The sequence below is a fragment of the Stegostoma tigrinum genome, chromosome 13, assembly GCF_030684315.1.
Source record: "Stegostoma tigrinum isolate sSteTig4 chromosome 13, sSteTig4.hap1, whole genome shotgun sequence".
NCBI lineage: Eukaryota > Metazoa > Chordata > Chondrichthyes > Orectolobiformes > Stegostomatidae > Stegostoma > Stegostoma tigrinum.
The window spans coordinates 77,386,822-77,400,806 of record NC_081366.1 but is presented as its reverse complement, the minus strand read 5'-3'; the positions used below and the strand labels follow the sequence as shown (position 1 = coordinate 77,400,806).

The window sequence follows — 13,985 nt, the reverse complement described above, 5'->3', positions numbered from 1 at the left end:
TGCAATGATAAGATCAATCGCCTTTCTGGATGGATTAGCCAAAACACCCTCCCTCAAAATGTGATCCTCCTTAGTACCAGTAGCTCTTTCCATTCCTCAGCTGTGTCATACAATTGAGCTGAGAAGCTGGTTAGGATTTAACTCGCCTTGTTAAAAGCCTCATGCCAGTATTATTGCAGCAAGGTTCTCTTACTTCTAAGGATGCAGTGTACTCCGTGGTTAAATTTTACCAGTGATTCATATTTTGCAGCAGGCCTCTCCTTACCATGTTTTTGCCATCAAAATCCAACCTCAACATGAAATGCTAAGTAAGATGAATGTGGAGAAGGACTGACTTCCTAGTGTCAACATGAAGAATATTACTCACCCTTACAGTGTAAACATGAAATATCCACAAGATCCAACCAAGGACAAAGGCTGAATTTATCCAGCCAAAGGAAAATTAATCAAGCCCTAGACAACCCTGAAATGCAAATTTGTACCTTCTGAGTGGAACAAGTGAAAACAGGAAGGCACATTATTACATGTATTTAAAACAGTGCCATATTGTACCTGTTCTGTGGTAACTACCATGGTGCGTGAAGCAGGGTCATGATGTGCAACAACGGCAAGAATCCATTCTTCAGGACAGTCTGGTTGATAGATCTTCACTCTGTGCCCCTGCAAACTGTATGGGCCTAAAAGACGTAATGCAACAGCAAAACAAAAGTGATCAATTTTAACAAAATACAATCATTTAGTCAGCATTTCAATTCATGGTCCACTGAAAAGCAATCAATGCTCCCCTTAAAATTCAACTGCTGCTCATGGTAAGAGTTCTCAATAAGAAATTCCTTTTAGCATTTTGTATTGCCACACCTGTGGAGCTTACTAAGAACACTTAAAACATGGTAGCGAATCTCACTTTGGCAGTGCAATTCTTCAAGGAAATGGACTCTACCATCAAATGATGAGGATTTTCCTGTATGAATGCTAAGGCAGAATGGGTGCCTCTGGTGACTGGGAAACACACATCCATTCTCCTTTCCCACAGAATCAAGTTGTAAGATACTGCAGAAGTGCAGAAGTATCTGATGAACTCTTCTAGCTATAACTCAAACTCCAAGTCTCAGAAGTGACTTTAAAATAAAAATCATTTTATTGAGTTTTTTATCCTTCTGTTCAAAGTAACTTGAACTGCTTTCTATGTTCAAAGTGCTGTTTAATACAAGTTGTTGCATGCAACAGACTTCACTCATTAACAAGACATTCATTAAAAATACTGGGGTGTGAGAGGGGAATGGAAGTTTGGCATTTAACATTCAACCATGAATAATGAATGCAAGGTTAAAAACCACTGGTTTCCAGAGAGGAAAAAGAATTCAGATGACCTACACAGTGCTCAATGCTTCAGGGGTAACCAGCAAGTACCATCTGTGATTTATTTTTATAATCCATCTGGTTTCAAACTAACGTATTTTATACAGTCAAGTTTCCCTCTGCAAGTTTATTTTTATATCTTAATATCTGTGTTAATTTGTTTTCCTAACCTCAACTGGCCGTCATCTAGTGCTAGCAGGCATTTGAAAGTTTCCCCACGCTCTGCTGACTCCCTTTGCTGTTACTTGATCTGTTTTACTTATGCACAAAAAAGCATGTCGAACACAAGCAATCAATGCAAACAGTACAAGTAATTGCAAAATTAATCTTCTTTTAAGGTCAAAACATCCAATTAACTCCAGCTTTAGGAAAACTGTTGCCAACCTCAATTGTAATTATTTGAAATCAAGATATCGAATTTGGTAGCAGCCCAAAGCAACAATTGCAAGGAAGCTACATTTGTGGTTTGGAAAAATGGAGACAGACACACAATTCGGAAATCAAAACAATAGTGACTGTATTTAAATTTGTCAACTATGTCAGATCAGATTCAGTAGGCAAATACCAGTCGTCATTAAGTCACACTTTCCCAGATTTTACTTTTATCACTGTAATGCAGTGGAATAAATACCAAATGACAATGCAATACAGAGGCAGGAAATGCTGAAAGGTCTAACGTGTGTACAGAAATAGCTTTCAAAGTTCCATTACTTCACAGCAGCTAACTGAAGCAGAAGACCCTAAGATGTAGGAGTGGAAATAGGGCAGTCAGCCTAATGAGTCTGCACTGCCATTCAATGAGATCATGGCTGATCTGCTCTTCTTGAACTCCACTTTTCTGCCGACTCCTCAAAAGCCTGGATTTCCTTATTGATTAAAATTGTTTATCTCAGCCTTGAATATAGTGATTGACCAAGTCACAGATTTCTAACCCTGAGGGAAGAGATTCGTCATCGGTGTTTTAAATATTTTGAGATTATGCCCTCTGGTCCTAGTCCCTCCCACAAGGGAAAACAACCTTTCTGGATCTATCCTGTCAAGGCCGTCAAGACGTTTACAACTTTCAATAAGGTTGTGTCTCAGTCTTCTAAATTCCAACACACAGGCCCAATGTACTCAACTTCTCCTCATAAGACAGTCCCTCTACATATGCTATCAGCCAGGTGAACCTTCTATGCATGTCTACAATGCCAGCATATCTTCCCTTCAATAAGGGGCCCAAAACTAATCACAGTATTCCAAATGTGGTCTGACTAATGCTCTGTACAGTTTTAGCAAGACCTCTCAACCCAGCAAGAAGGTATTAACCCTGCAAGGGAAGGGATTGCCAATCTTTTCTAAGGATATGAAAACATTAACTAGAATGATCTTCAGTTGAGGGAATTAGTTCGGAAGCTTTTGGTCACCAAACTCAAAACAATTCTAGGGCTTGAATACTTTGTGTGGGGTTAAATCATTTGAAAAAGATTTTTTTAAGTTATGAGATTAATTTTCTTCTCCGCTGGTACACACAACATTGAATTGCTATGTTCGCAAAAACTCCCTATCTCTACATTCCATTCCCTTGGAAATCAAAGTCAACATTTCATTTGTGTTCCTTGTCACCCACTGATTTTGGATGCTAGCTTTCTGTGATTCATACACAAGGAAACCCAAATCCTCCTGCTCATAACAGCTTTCTAGTCTTTCTCTATTTAAATAACATTCAGCTCCTCTATTCTTCCTGCCAAAGTGCAAAACCTCACATTTACCCACGTTATATTCCATCTGCCCACTCGCCTAATCTGTCCATATCTCTCTGCAGACCCTTTGTGTCATCCTCACCACTTGCCTTCCCACTTACTTTTGTGTCATCCACAATCTTGGCTGTTGTAAATTCACTTTCCTTATTCAAGTCATTTAAATACATTGTAAAAAAATTGTGTCCTAAGGGATATGTAAGCTATGTGAGTTAGCTATGGTAAATGTGGGGTTACAGGGATAGGGTGGGGGCTGGGTCTGGATGGGAAGCTCTTTGGAGGGTCAGTTCAGACATAATAGGCCAAATGGTCTCTTTCCACACAGTAGGAATTCTATGATGACATGTACTACTTCCCCTTCAACTGTTTTGCTTGTTAACTTCTAAAAGCTTTCCTATAATTTGTCTGGCATGATTTCTCGTTCATGATGTTGACTCTGCTTGATGATATTAATTAAGCATTTCCAAATTTCATCCTTTACAACAGCCTAACATTTTCCCAATCACAGACATTAAGATAGCTGGCCTATAGTTATCTATACATGGTCTCATTTCCCTTCCAATAAAGGTGCTGTACTGGCAGCCTTCCAATCCTCTGGGACTTTTCCAGAAGCTAGAAATTCATGGAAGATTGCTACCAGGGCATCTGTGATCTCTAACTCATTCCTTTAATATCCTAGGATGGGTCTAATCAGGTTCAGAGGACTTATCAGTCTTTAGCCCCATTAATTTCCCTACGACTTTTCTCTATGATAGTTACAATGTTTATTTCCTGTCCTTTTGCCCCAAAAATATCCAGAAATTTCAGAGACTGTCAGTGGCTTCTGCTGCAAATTTATGTAAAGGATTCAACTCCTCTGCTATTTCCTCATTCCTCAATATTATTGGCCAGCTGCGTTTTCTAAGGGACACATGCTCACTTTGGCTTCTTGCTTCCTTTTTAAATGTTTAAAGATATTTAGACTTTTTTCATTGGAATAATATTGAAATTGTCAGTCTGAGAAATTGACAGCAACTTCTGGTGTTTGCAAATTTGCAACTAAACATGGAAATCCAGATGTGCTGTGAGCAATTCTCTGTTCTTCTATTCAAAGTGAACTTCTCATTTGGAAATCAATGAGAAATCTGAACTCATAAACATACAGATCTTAAATTATTACTTGTGTTACAAAATCCTTAGAGATTGTTGGCTTTGTTGATTTAAAGCAAATCCAGAAGTCCCTGGGATATGGAATGAAGAGGCAGAATATGGAGCCTAATAACTTTTGGGCAACACAACTGTCTTTTATTAATCTGAGTTGGGGATAAATTGTTTTTATTTGATGATAGTTTTTTAATAAGACGTTTGATGCCAAATTTCTCTCCCTCAATTTAAAACAAAATAAAATTACATTTGAATCACAGTTGACAAGTTATGGAAATCGGGAAAAAAAAAAATTCAGGTTACTCCACAATCTGCAACGGTTTATAAAACTTAGCAGCCCATGCTGAGTTGCAAAGAATTAATCAGAAATTTATTGATCTCAATTTTAATTTCATAACTAATACAACAATCCCAAATGAAATATTACATCCTGTTTCAAGCACCACATCTTCCAAAAGATGTGAAAGGTATTAGAGAGTGCAGGAAAGGTTCACAAGAATGTGACGAGGAACTTCAATTCCATAAACAGATTGGAGAAAGTGGGACTGCGCTCCTGTGAGAATGGGAGTATAAGATGAGATTTAATAGGGGAATTCAAAATCAAAATGGGGAACCTGGATAAAGTAGACAGAACACAGAATTAGGGCAACTGGCAAAAGGAGCAATGCTGACCTAAGTAGGAACAATTTCATTTGAGTGATTGGGATCTTGAAAGCATGGCCCCAAAGAGTGATGGGGGTAGGATCTATTGAGGCATTCAAGACGGAATTGGATTATTATCTGAAAAGGAAGAATATGCAGTGTTTATAGGTGTTGGTGGGAAGTGACACTAAGTAAAACTGCTTCTTCGCAGAGCCAGAATGACCGATACTAAAATGATCGCCTGATTCATGAATTTAATATCTAACAATATTGTTTTTGTCTACAATACCTCTGAGTATCTCTTGAATTTTCTTTTCTCTGATCCAAGATTTCAATGATTCTTGAAGTTTTTCATTATCCAGGACAATGGGATTCTGGCTGTCAGAATCCTCCTTGAGAGACATAGAAAGACGACAAGTGAGGAAAAATGAATGGCAGAAGACTAAACAGTGCTTATCAACAATTACCAGCGAGAAATTCACTATTGGTTCACAATGGCACGTGGACAGGATTAGACTGTAACTGAAGTTTTTAAAAAAAACCATACACTTCAGGAGGACGGTCACAGGGCCTGAAACATTAATTCTGCTTTCTCTCCACAGATGATGCAAGACCTGCTGAGTTTTTCCAGCAATTTCTGCTATTGGTGCACTTCAGAGCAGTGTTTCTGTTCATTTACGCATGTAGAATACGACCGTGACTAAAACAATACCTTCAATCAGTGGTCACACATGATTTGTTTGATTGGACTGAATTTTATGGGGCTTTTGGACGGAATGAAAGTTTGAGAAAATGCTGCAGGAAGGTGTCTTCTCCACATTTTCCTGTCACCCTACTACTTTGCCAGCTATGGGAAAGATGGCAGATGACAGGTTGAGCCACTTAATTGGCTAACTAGGGGTCTCATCTTACCGCCAACTGTTTTCAGCCCTGACCACTAACTTCCGTCTAGCTGAAAAACTGGCAGGTACATCTTATTGGTCTCCCAGTGAGTTATAACATTCTGGATGGAACTCTGGGCACTGTTTGGGCCCAGAAAGGGACATGTAGATGCATCAATGCTTCCTGCCCTCAGCAAAAACTTTTTACTTTTGTTTTCCTGCCCAGTCCTCATAACCACAAATTCCACTTACTTAGTTTTCCAGCTGCAAGTTCATCAGTATCTGCCTATCATCAAACCACTGCATCGTTGCAGTCACCATGCCCAATAAAGGTGCTAAGCTACCAAACCTCTGATTAGGTCAGAAAGAGCTGCAGACAGACAGGCCAGCAGCACAACTTAAGTGGCTAGAAGTCGGACATAAGAGGTCAAGCAGGAATAAAAAGCAAACTCCTGAGGACTGAACTGAAAAATGTGAACTGACAAAAACATTATGCAAGTAGTTACGATGACATAAAAAGTACAAGAGATCATTCATCCCATTGTGTCTGTGCTTGTTCTTGGAAATAGCTGTCTAATTAGTACTGGACTCTTCTCCTGTGGTTCTATGAATTTATTTTCTTTCGACCATTTATTCAATCGTCTTTCAAAAGTTATTGGCAAACGTACTTCCACCAACCTTCTAGGCAGTGACACTCCATATAATAATCCACTTGTAAAATATTTCCCCACACATCATATCTGGCCCTTTTTGCAATTACCTTTAATCTGTATTCACCAGTTACTGAGAATTCTGCCACTAGAAACTGATCTCGCGATGAGATCCATTCATAACTTCCGACACATGCATCAAATCTCCCATTAATCTTCTTTGCTCCAGAAGAACAATTCCTGCTTCTCTATCTCTGGTTCCATTCAAAACAATTACTCTGCGCTCTCTCCAAGGAATCAAAATCTTTAATGTGTGGTGTTCAGAATTGGCCACAATATTCCAGATGGGGTCCAACCATTGTTTTGTAAAGAATTAGAAGAACATCCTTCCTTTTGAATTCTACATCTTATGTTAGAAGTCAAAGCTCTATGTGCCTTCTAAACATCCTTCTCAACTTGCCCTGCTGTACTCAAAGTTTTGGCTTTGGATCCAAGTCTGTGTCTACATTTCCTTAAAAATTATGCCCTTTATCAAGTATTACCACAACACGAATGGAAAAGGAGAGTAAATAAGTGAGATTCAAACACAACTCTACATTAGTTATAAACTCTACATCACTAAATCTGCTTATTGAAAGGCACAGTTAAAATCTGCAGGTCTCCATGTGGTCAAAGCCAAGTTCAAATCTCCAAAGGCTCTTCCTAGTCTCATGACTGGAATCATTGAAAATCAAGCTGTTACTAATAGATTCTTTTTCCACTCTGACCACTTCTTGACTGTTAGTCTCTTCCATTCCAAGCTCAACACAACTGCAGAGTGATTCCTCTTCAGCATTCTGAAATCTTATGGCCTAAACACTGATTTCAAATTTGGGCTATACCTTCTATTCTCTTCAAGGCAGCTGGCGTTGGTGATTTCTGACAGCAGTGGAAAGGAGGGGAGGTCATGGGTAAACACCCATTGTGTCGACTGTCGTGGAGTTATCCGCGCAGTTGTTGCCGGTTTGGAACCAACAGCTAAATTCTGTGCTTCCAAAACTTTCTGTTCTGCTGTTATGCCTAGTTTGCAAGTTGTGTTTACAATGTACCTTCTTACTTGCTTTTACCTTTTAAGTTTGGCTCTTATGCCTTTAGCTTTTGGAGGCACAATGGCTCAGTGGTTAGCACTGTTCACTTGGGTGACTGTGCAGACTTTGCACATTCTCCCCATGTCTGCACGGATTTCCTTCAGGTGCTCCGGTTTCCTCCCACAGTCCAAAGACGTGCTGGTTACATAGATTGCCCTTGGCAAATTACCATGTCCAGGGACGTACAGGCTAGATGGGCTGGTCATGGTAAATGCAGGTTGACAGGGATAAGATGAGTGCATGCTATGGAATATGTTTTTTGGAGAGTCAGCGCAGACTCAGTGGGCTGAACAGCCCCTTTCTGCCCTGTGGCATTCTATGATTCTTTTCAGATATACTTTCATCTTCAAAGATTTTTATTTCTTCGAGACTCCTTTCTTTCGCTGACAGATGACCTGCTACGCCAGCTCGTGACCAATAAATTCACACTGGCCCCAGGAAATCTGTTCTCTCCTTTCCCTCCCCCACTCCAAAATCATGAAAAAGTTTTTAGTTTTCATATTCTGTTCTAAAGGGCAAGCATAAAACAATGAATGCCACTTTACTCTCCACAAACACTGACTGACTTGCTGTGTTTCAGTTATTCCATCCTTCATGAGTAATTGAACGGCATTTGTAGAAGGATGGTTTGAAACATATTCACTGCCTGACATTGTTTCCAATGCTAAGATTTGTGCTTACAAGTAATGCTGAAAAGTGAGCACAAATGCACTCTTACAGCTAAAACAAAGTGGAACCATGTTTGACTTCATAGTTACATTGAGTAATTTTGGCAGTCCTTGTGGATTTCCAGCAAACGTAAGGAAAAAACATTCGACACAACCTTCATTGATGGTTCAAACAAAGGGAAAGCCTTGTACTCCTCCAATCCCAAGAATTCAGACACTTTTATCTGATTAGCAAGATCATAATGTGCAATGTGCAAATGTGAAAGTCAAGCATCTCTCCCTTCCTCTATTTAGTAAACTGAAATAAAAAAATTCTCCGGACTGCAGTGTATTGAACGTGTAAAGATAAAAGTTAGTCTTATGATAATGCAATTTTAATTAGTGACTGAAAACTTTCAAAATAAGGAATAAATACTTGTGTCAATCACAAGGAACAAAGAACAAAGAAAATTACAGCACAAGAACAGGCCCTTTGGCCCTCCAAGCCTGTGCCGATCCAGATACCCTGTCTAAACCTGTCATCTTTTTACTAAGGGTCTGTATCCCTTTGCTCTCTGCTCATCCATGTACCTGTCCAGATACACCTTAAAAGACACTATCGTGTCTGCATCTACCAGCTCCGCTGGCAACGTGCTCCAGGCACCCACCACCCTCTGCGTATAGAACTTTCCACACATATCTCCCATAAACTTACCTCCTCTCACTTTGAACTCATGACCTCTAGTAATTGAGTCCCCCACTCTGGGGAAAAAGCTTCTTGCTATCCACCTTGTCTATACCCCTTCTGATTTTGTAGACCTCAATCAGGTCCCCCCTCAATCTCCGTCTTTCTAATGAAAATAATCCTAATCTCCCCAACCTTTCTTCATAGCTAGCACCCTCCATACCAGGCAACATCCTGGTGAACCTCCTCTGCACCCTCTCCAAAGCATCCACATCCTTTTGGTAAACCACGTTGAACTAAATTTTCAGATTAGTGTTTTAACATGCCAACTCTTGTATTTCCCATGCTGCTTACACAAGCAAACAGGAGCTCAAAATTGACACACATTCAGATCTATAGCACGATCGTCATGAGCACAGGTTAAAAAGGAACCAACAAAACTGATATTGATTGATGGTTTTTGCTCAGTGTTAAAGCCAATGCCTACTAAATTCATTTTCGGTAAATATAGGGAATAAGCTTAAATTCAAAAACCATGATCTACCGATCTCAGGCACTGGATAGTTGACAGAGAATTAATTTGACAAGAAAACTATTCAGAGCTATGGGTCTTCTTACAAAATTAGTGAAACTTAAATTCTTAAACTTTTTGTGAATCACAGGCTAAGCATTAATTTAATGTTACAATGACACTATAGAACCAGACTGAATCAAAAGTGAACCCAGCTACTTCTTGTTAAAAATATCTACACGCAAAAATACTAAAAGAAACAAAAGGAAATTACTTTAAATAGTCGAAGTGCAGCACCATCAGCAGTAAAATTCGTTACCCTGTCACCAAAGAACTCAACTGGAACGATGGAGCCCAAACCAATTTTATCTACCAGTGCTTTGTAGGTCTGAAAATTGAAAATAAAAATCAATTAATATCACATCTCAAAAAGGGCATGAAAGACAGTATAGAGTGAGCCAAAAGATGAACAGACACGTAATGAGTGTGGTCTTGCAGAAATAAACGTACATATTAGTCACTCAGGAGGGAACAAACTGACTTGTCACTTTTTAAAATGGTAATCACAGTAATACCATTGGCCATTGCAATTAAAATCAAGACAGAGTAATGAAAACACGTATTCCCAATACACATAATACTTGTTTATCAAGCTTCTTGACTTGTTGGCTACTGGAAACATACATAAAATTTGCAGGCACAATTAATCTGTTTCACATCCTTGGAACTAAGGTGACAATAAGAATCATGCTAAACAGACAAATATACATCAGCTGGGGTTCATTCTCTGTTTAACAAAAATAGTTTAAGCCTTGTGCTCTTTTTTTGAATTACCCCAACAGCTCCCCTTTGTTCTCTAAATGGCAACATTTTGGACAGAGTTGACTTGCCAACCAATCAGGACCCTCAACTGTGTATCATAAATTGTTTGTCTGAAACTTGGCAAACTTGAGCTTGTCCTAATGAGTGCAAGATGAAAAGCTTTGGCCACATGTCTGTCTTTCCATCAATAAAGAAAAAATTGTGCTGAACAGAATGATGCATGTATAAAAGCAAAACCAGAGAAGGTAGTAAAATTTGCTTAGAGAAACACAATAATGCTACCAATTATCGTTCTGTTGAAGCTAGATACAGGAGGGCCTGTTAGAAAGGAAGCACATGAATCATAGGGGGCTTTAATCTTCACATAGATTGGGATAGTTAGATTGGCAGAATTAACCATGAGGAATAATTCATATGCTGTATTCGGGACAGCTTCCAAAAGCAATATGCTGTGGATCCAAAAGAAAGCCAAAGGGCTGTGGATGCTAGAAATCAGAAACAAAAACACAAATTGTTGGAACAACTCAGCAGGTCTGGCAGCAGTGAAGACAGTTTTGAAGGGTCACTGGACCTGAAAATGGTAACTCTGTTTTCTCTCCACAAATGCTGCCAGACCTGCTGAGTTGTTCCAACAATTTCTGATGACATGGATCCAAGCAGGAATCAGGCTATACTGAATCTTGCGATGCGTAGTGAGGCAGGTTTAATATATGATTCAGGGTAAAAGAACCCCAAGGAAACAGTGAACATGACATGGTAAAATTTAGCTCTGTTTGAGAGGGAGGAACCTGGGTCAGAAACAACTATAGATAATAAAATGTGAGGCTGGATGAACACAGCAGGCCAAGCAGCATCTCAGGAGCACAGCTTTTGTGCTCCTGAGATGCTGCTTGGCCAGCTGTGTTCATCCAGCCTCACATTTTATTATCTTGGAATTCTCCAGCATCTGCAGTTCCCATTATCTCAGAAACAACTATACTCAGGTTAAATATGGCAGTGGCAATTGCAAAGGAAAGGGAGCAGAGCTGGCTGCAGTGGACTGGGAAAGGAGTTCAGGGGCAAAGAGGGTTGAGGAACAATAGCAATGCTTAACAAAATAGTTCATGACTTACAAGAAAGATTTATTCCATGATGAAGGGGATAAGCAAATAACGAATAACCAGGGAAGTCGAGAATAGCATAAAATTGAAAGAAAAAGCTTACAATTTGGCAAAGATTAGTCGTATGCCAAAGGATTGGGGAAGTTTTAAAAGCCAAAAAAAATGACAAAAGGGTAACCTTTCAAGTAATATTAAGATGAGTAGCAAGAGCTTCTTTAAGTATGTAAAAAGGAGGAGCAAAACTAATTTGAACATGGGCCCCTTGAACAGAGGCTGGGGAAATCATAATGGTAAACCAGAAAATGGCAAAGGGGTTGAACAAATGCTTTAAATTAGTCTTCACATGAGGAGGCACTAATAGCATTCCAAAATTACGACTCATTCAAGAGGATAAAGGAGGTTTAAATCCAATGTAACAAGAGAAAAAACGCTAGAGAAAGTAATGAGGCTAAAGACTGTCAAGTCCCCTGGACTTAATAGGATTCATCCTCAGATGTAAATGGAAATAGCTACAGAGAGAGTGGATACATCAATAGTAATTTTCCAACAATTCTTAGATTCTGAAAAAGTTCCAGAGGCTTGGAAAATGGCCAATGTAACACCTTTATTTAAAAGTGGGCGGAGACAAAAAATAACAATGGGTAAGTTAGCTCACTGCCTGTTATTGGGAAAATGTTAAAGTGTATATTAAAGGATGTAATGGCAGAGCATTTAGAAATGCATAATTAATGTCATCAAGCAGAGGTTAACACGGCTTCATGAAGGGGAATTCACGCTTGACAAATTTACTAGAATTCTTTTAGTAGTCATCAAGCAAGACAGGTAAAGGGGAAGCAGTAGGTGTGATATATTTGGATTTTAAAAAGGCATTTGATAAAGTCAAACACATTAGGCTCCTTACTAAAACACGAGCCCATGGTGTTAAAGGTAGTGTAGTATCATGGATAAAGAGCTGTCTAATCAAAGGCAGTTGTTGATAAAGGGCCATTTACAAGTTGGGAACCTATAACTCGTGGTGGGCCACACGGACCAGCTGCTGGGTGCACAATTATTTACAAAATAGATTAATGACTTGGATATGAAACAGCCAAGATTACAGATGACAAAAACGGGTGAGAAAGCAAGTGGTGAAGATGACACAAAGGGTCTGCAGAAGGATGTAGTCAGGTTAAGTGACAGGGCAAAAACGTGGCAGATGGTACATAATATGGGGAAATGTGAGGTTATGCACTTTGACAAGAATAGAGGAGATGAATATTATTTAAATGGAGAAAGGCAGCACAAAGCTTTTGAACAGAAGCATCAGGGAGCCCCTGTGCATGAACTACAGTTCAGCAGTTAGCAGGAATGCCAAATGGGATGTTGGCCTATATCTCAAAAGGAATGAAATATAAAAGCTGGGACGTTTAGCTAAAACTACACAATGCATTAGTCAGCCTAGAGCTGGAACACTATAAAGAGTTTTGGGCTCATTATGAGTCAAGATATACTGACATTGGAGACAATCAGAAGTTTCACGAGGCTAATTATGGTTATGGAGTCAGTATCGTATAAGGAGAGGTTGAGTATGTTGGATCTATACTTATTGGAATTTAGAACAATGAGGGGTGATCGATTGAAATATACAGGATTCTTAAGAAGCTTGACAGATTAGATGTAGAGAGGTTGCTTTCCCTTGAGGGTGATTCTAGGATCAGAAGGCACAATCTCAGAAAAAGGAATCGCACACTTAAGACAAACATGAAGAGGCATATCTACAAAGAGTAGTGATTCTGTCGAAGTCTTTACCACAGATGGCTGTCGAGGTTGGGTCACTAAGTACATGCAAGACTGAGATAGACAGTTTTTAATCAGTAAGAGAAACAAGGGTTATAGGGAAAAGGTATGAAGGTACATTTGAGGGTTATCAGATCAGCCACAATGTAATTAAATGGTAGAGCATTTTAAATGACCTACTTTTGCTCCTACATCTTGTGGTTTTATAGAATATTATTTATAATCCATGCAAACTACAGCAGGAAACGGGGTTTTACATTATCCATTTGTTTCATACATATTAAAATTGTGAAACACACTTGCAAATTTCTGAAGCCGACTGAAACTGAATTATAATTTCAAGGCAAAAATTTGCAAATTGCTGACACGAAGTTCCATCTCATGATGTGATTGCCGAGGAGGTATATCACATCACATACAAATAGGCTGAATGAAAGGTTACTTAATGCAAACAAATCAGGTCTTGCTTTAAGTGAACTGATTCAATTCAACCCTGCCCAATGGAAGACATAATCCCACTTATGTTCCAATGATTTGGATAACTCAGCACTCACTGCAACAGATCAAGTTGTTTAAAAAGTACAGCGAATACCTAATATGGTCACATTACTCTGAATTGCAGAAGAGACGAGATTTTTCTTACCAATGCGGGCCATTGGCTAGCATTAACCCTTCCTCCCTGTAACAGAATTGAATCTTTCCTGGGGGCCCACACCAGAGTATGTTCCACCAGGAAAACAAGGACATCTTCAGCGTAAACCTTCACCCAAGCTTGCTTCTTCCACCGTGAATCATCAAATTCAATGTACACCTGCAAAACAAAGCAATTCAGAAAGATGTCACAATTCAAATATAATTTCAACCACTTTATATTTAGATTTGTCAAGAGAAGAACAGCAATTA

The 13,985-nt window shown here is 39.1% G+C and overlaps 1 protein-coding gene across 2 annotated transcripts in view; it reads right to left on the bottom strand.

Annotated features, from left to right (window-relative positions):
• Positions 1–13,985, bottom strand: part of LOC125458176 (lysine-specific demethylase 3B-like) — a 113,574-nt gene that overhangs the window by 73,065 nt on the left and 26,524 nt on the right. For both annotated transcript variants that reach the window (XM_048543148.2, XM_048543149.2), the window contains exons 2-5: positions 13,726–13,893; positions 9,659–9,772; positions 5,173–5,275; positions 553–677 (exon numbers count right to left, since the gene is read on the bottom strand). In XM_048543148.2, the coding sequence (XP_048399105.1) occupies positions 553–677; positions 5,173–5,275; positions 9,659–9,772; positions 13,726–13,893 (510 nt within the window). The remainder of the gene's footprint in view (positions 1–552; positions 678–5,172; positions 5,276–9,658; positions 9,773–13,725; positions 13,894–13,985) is intronic.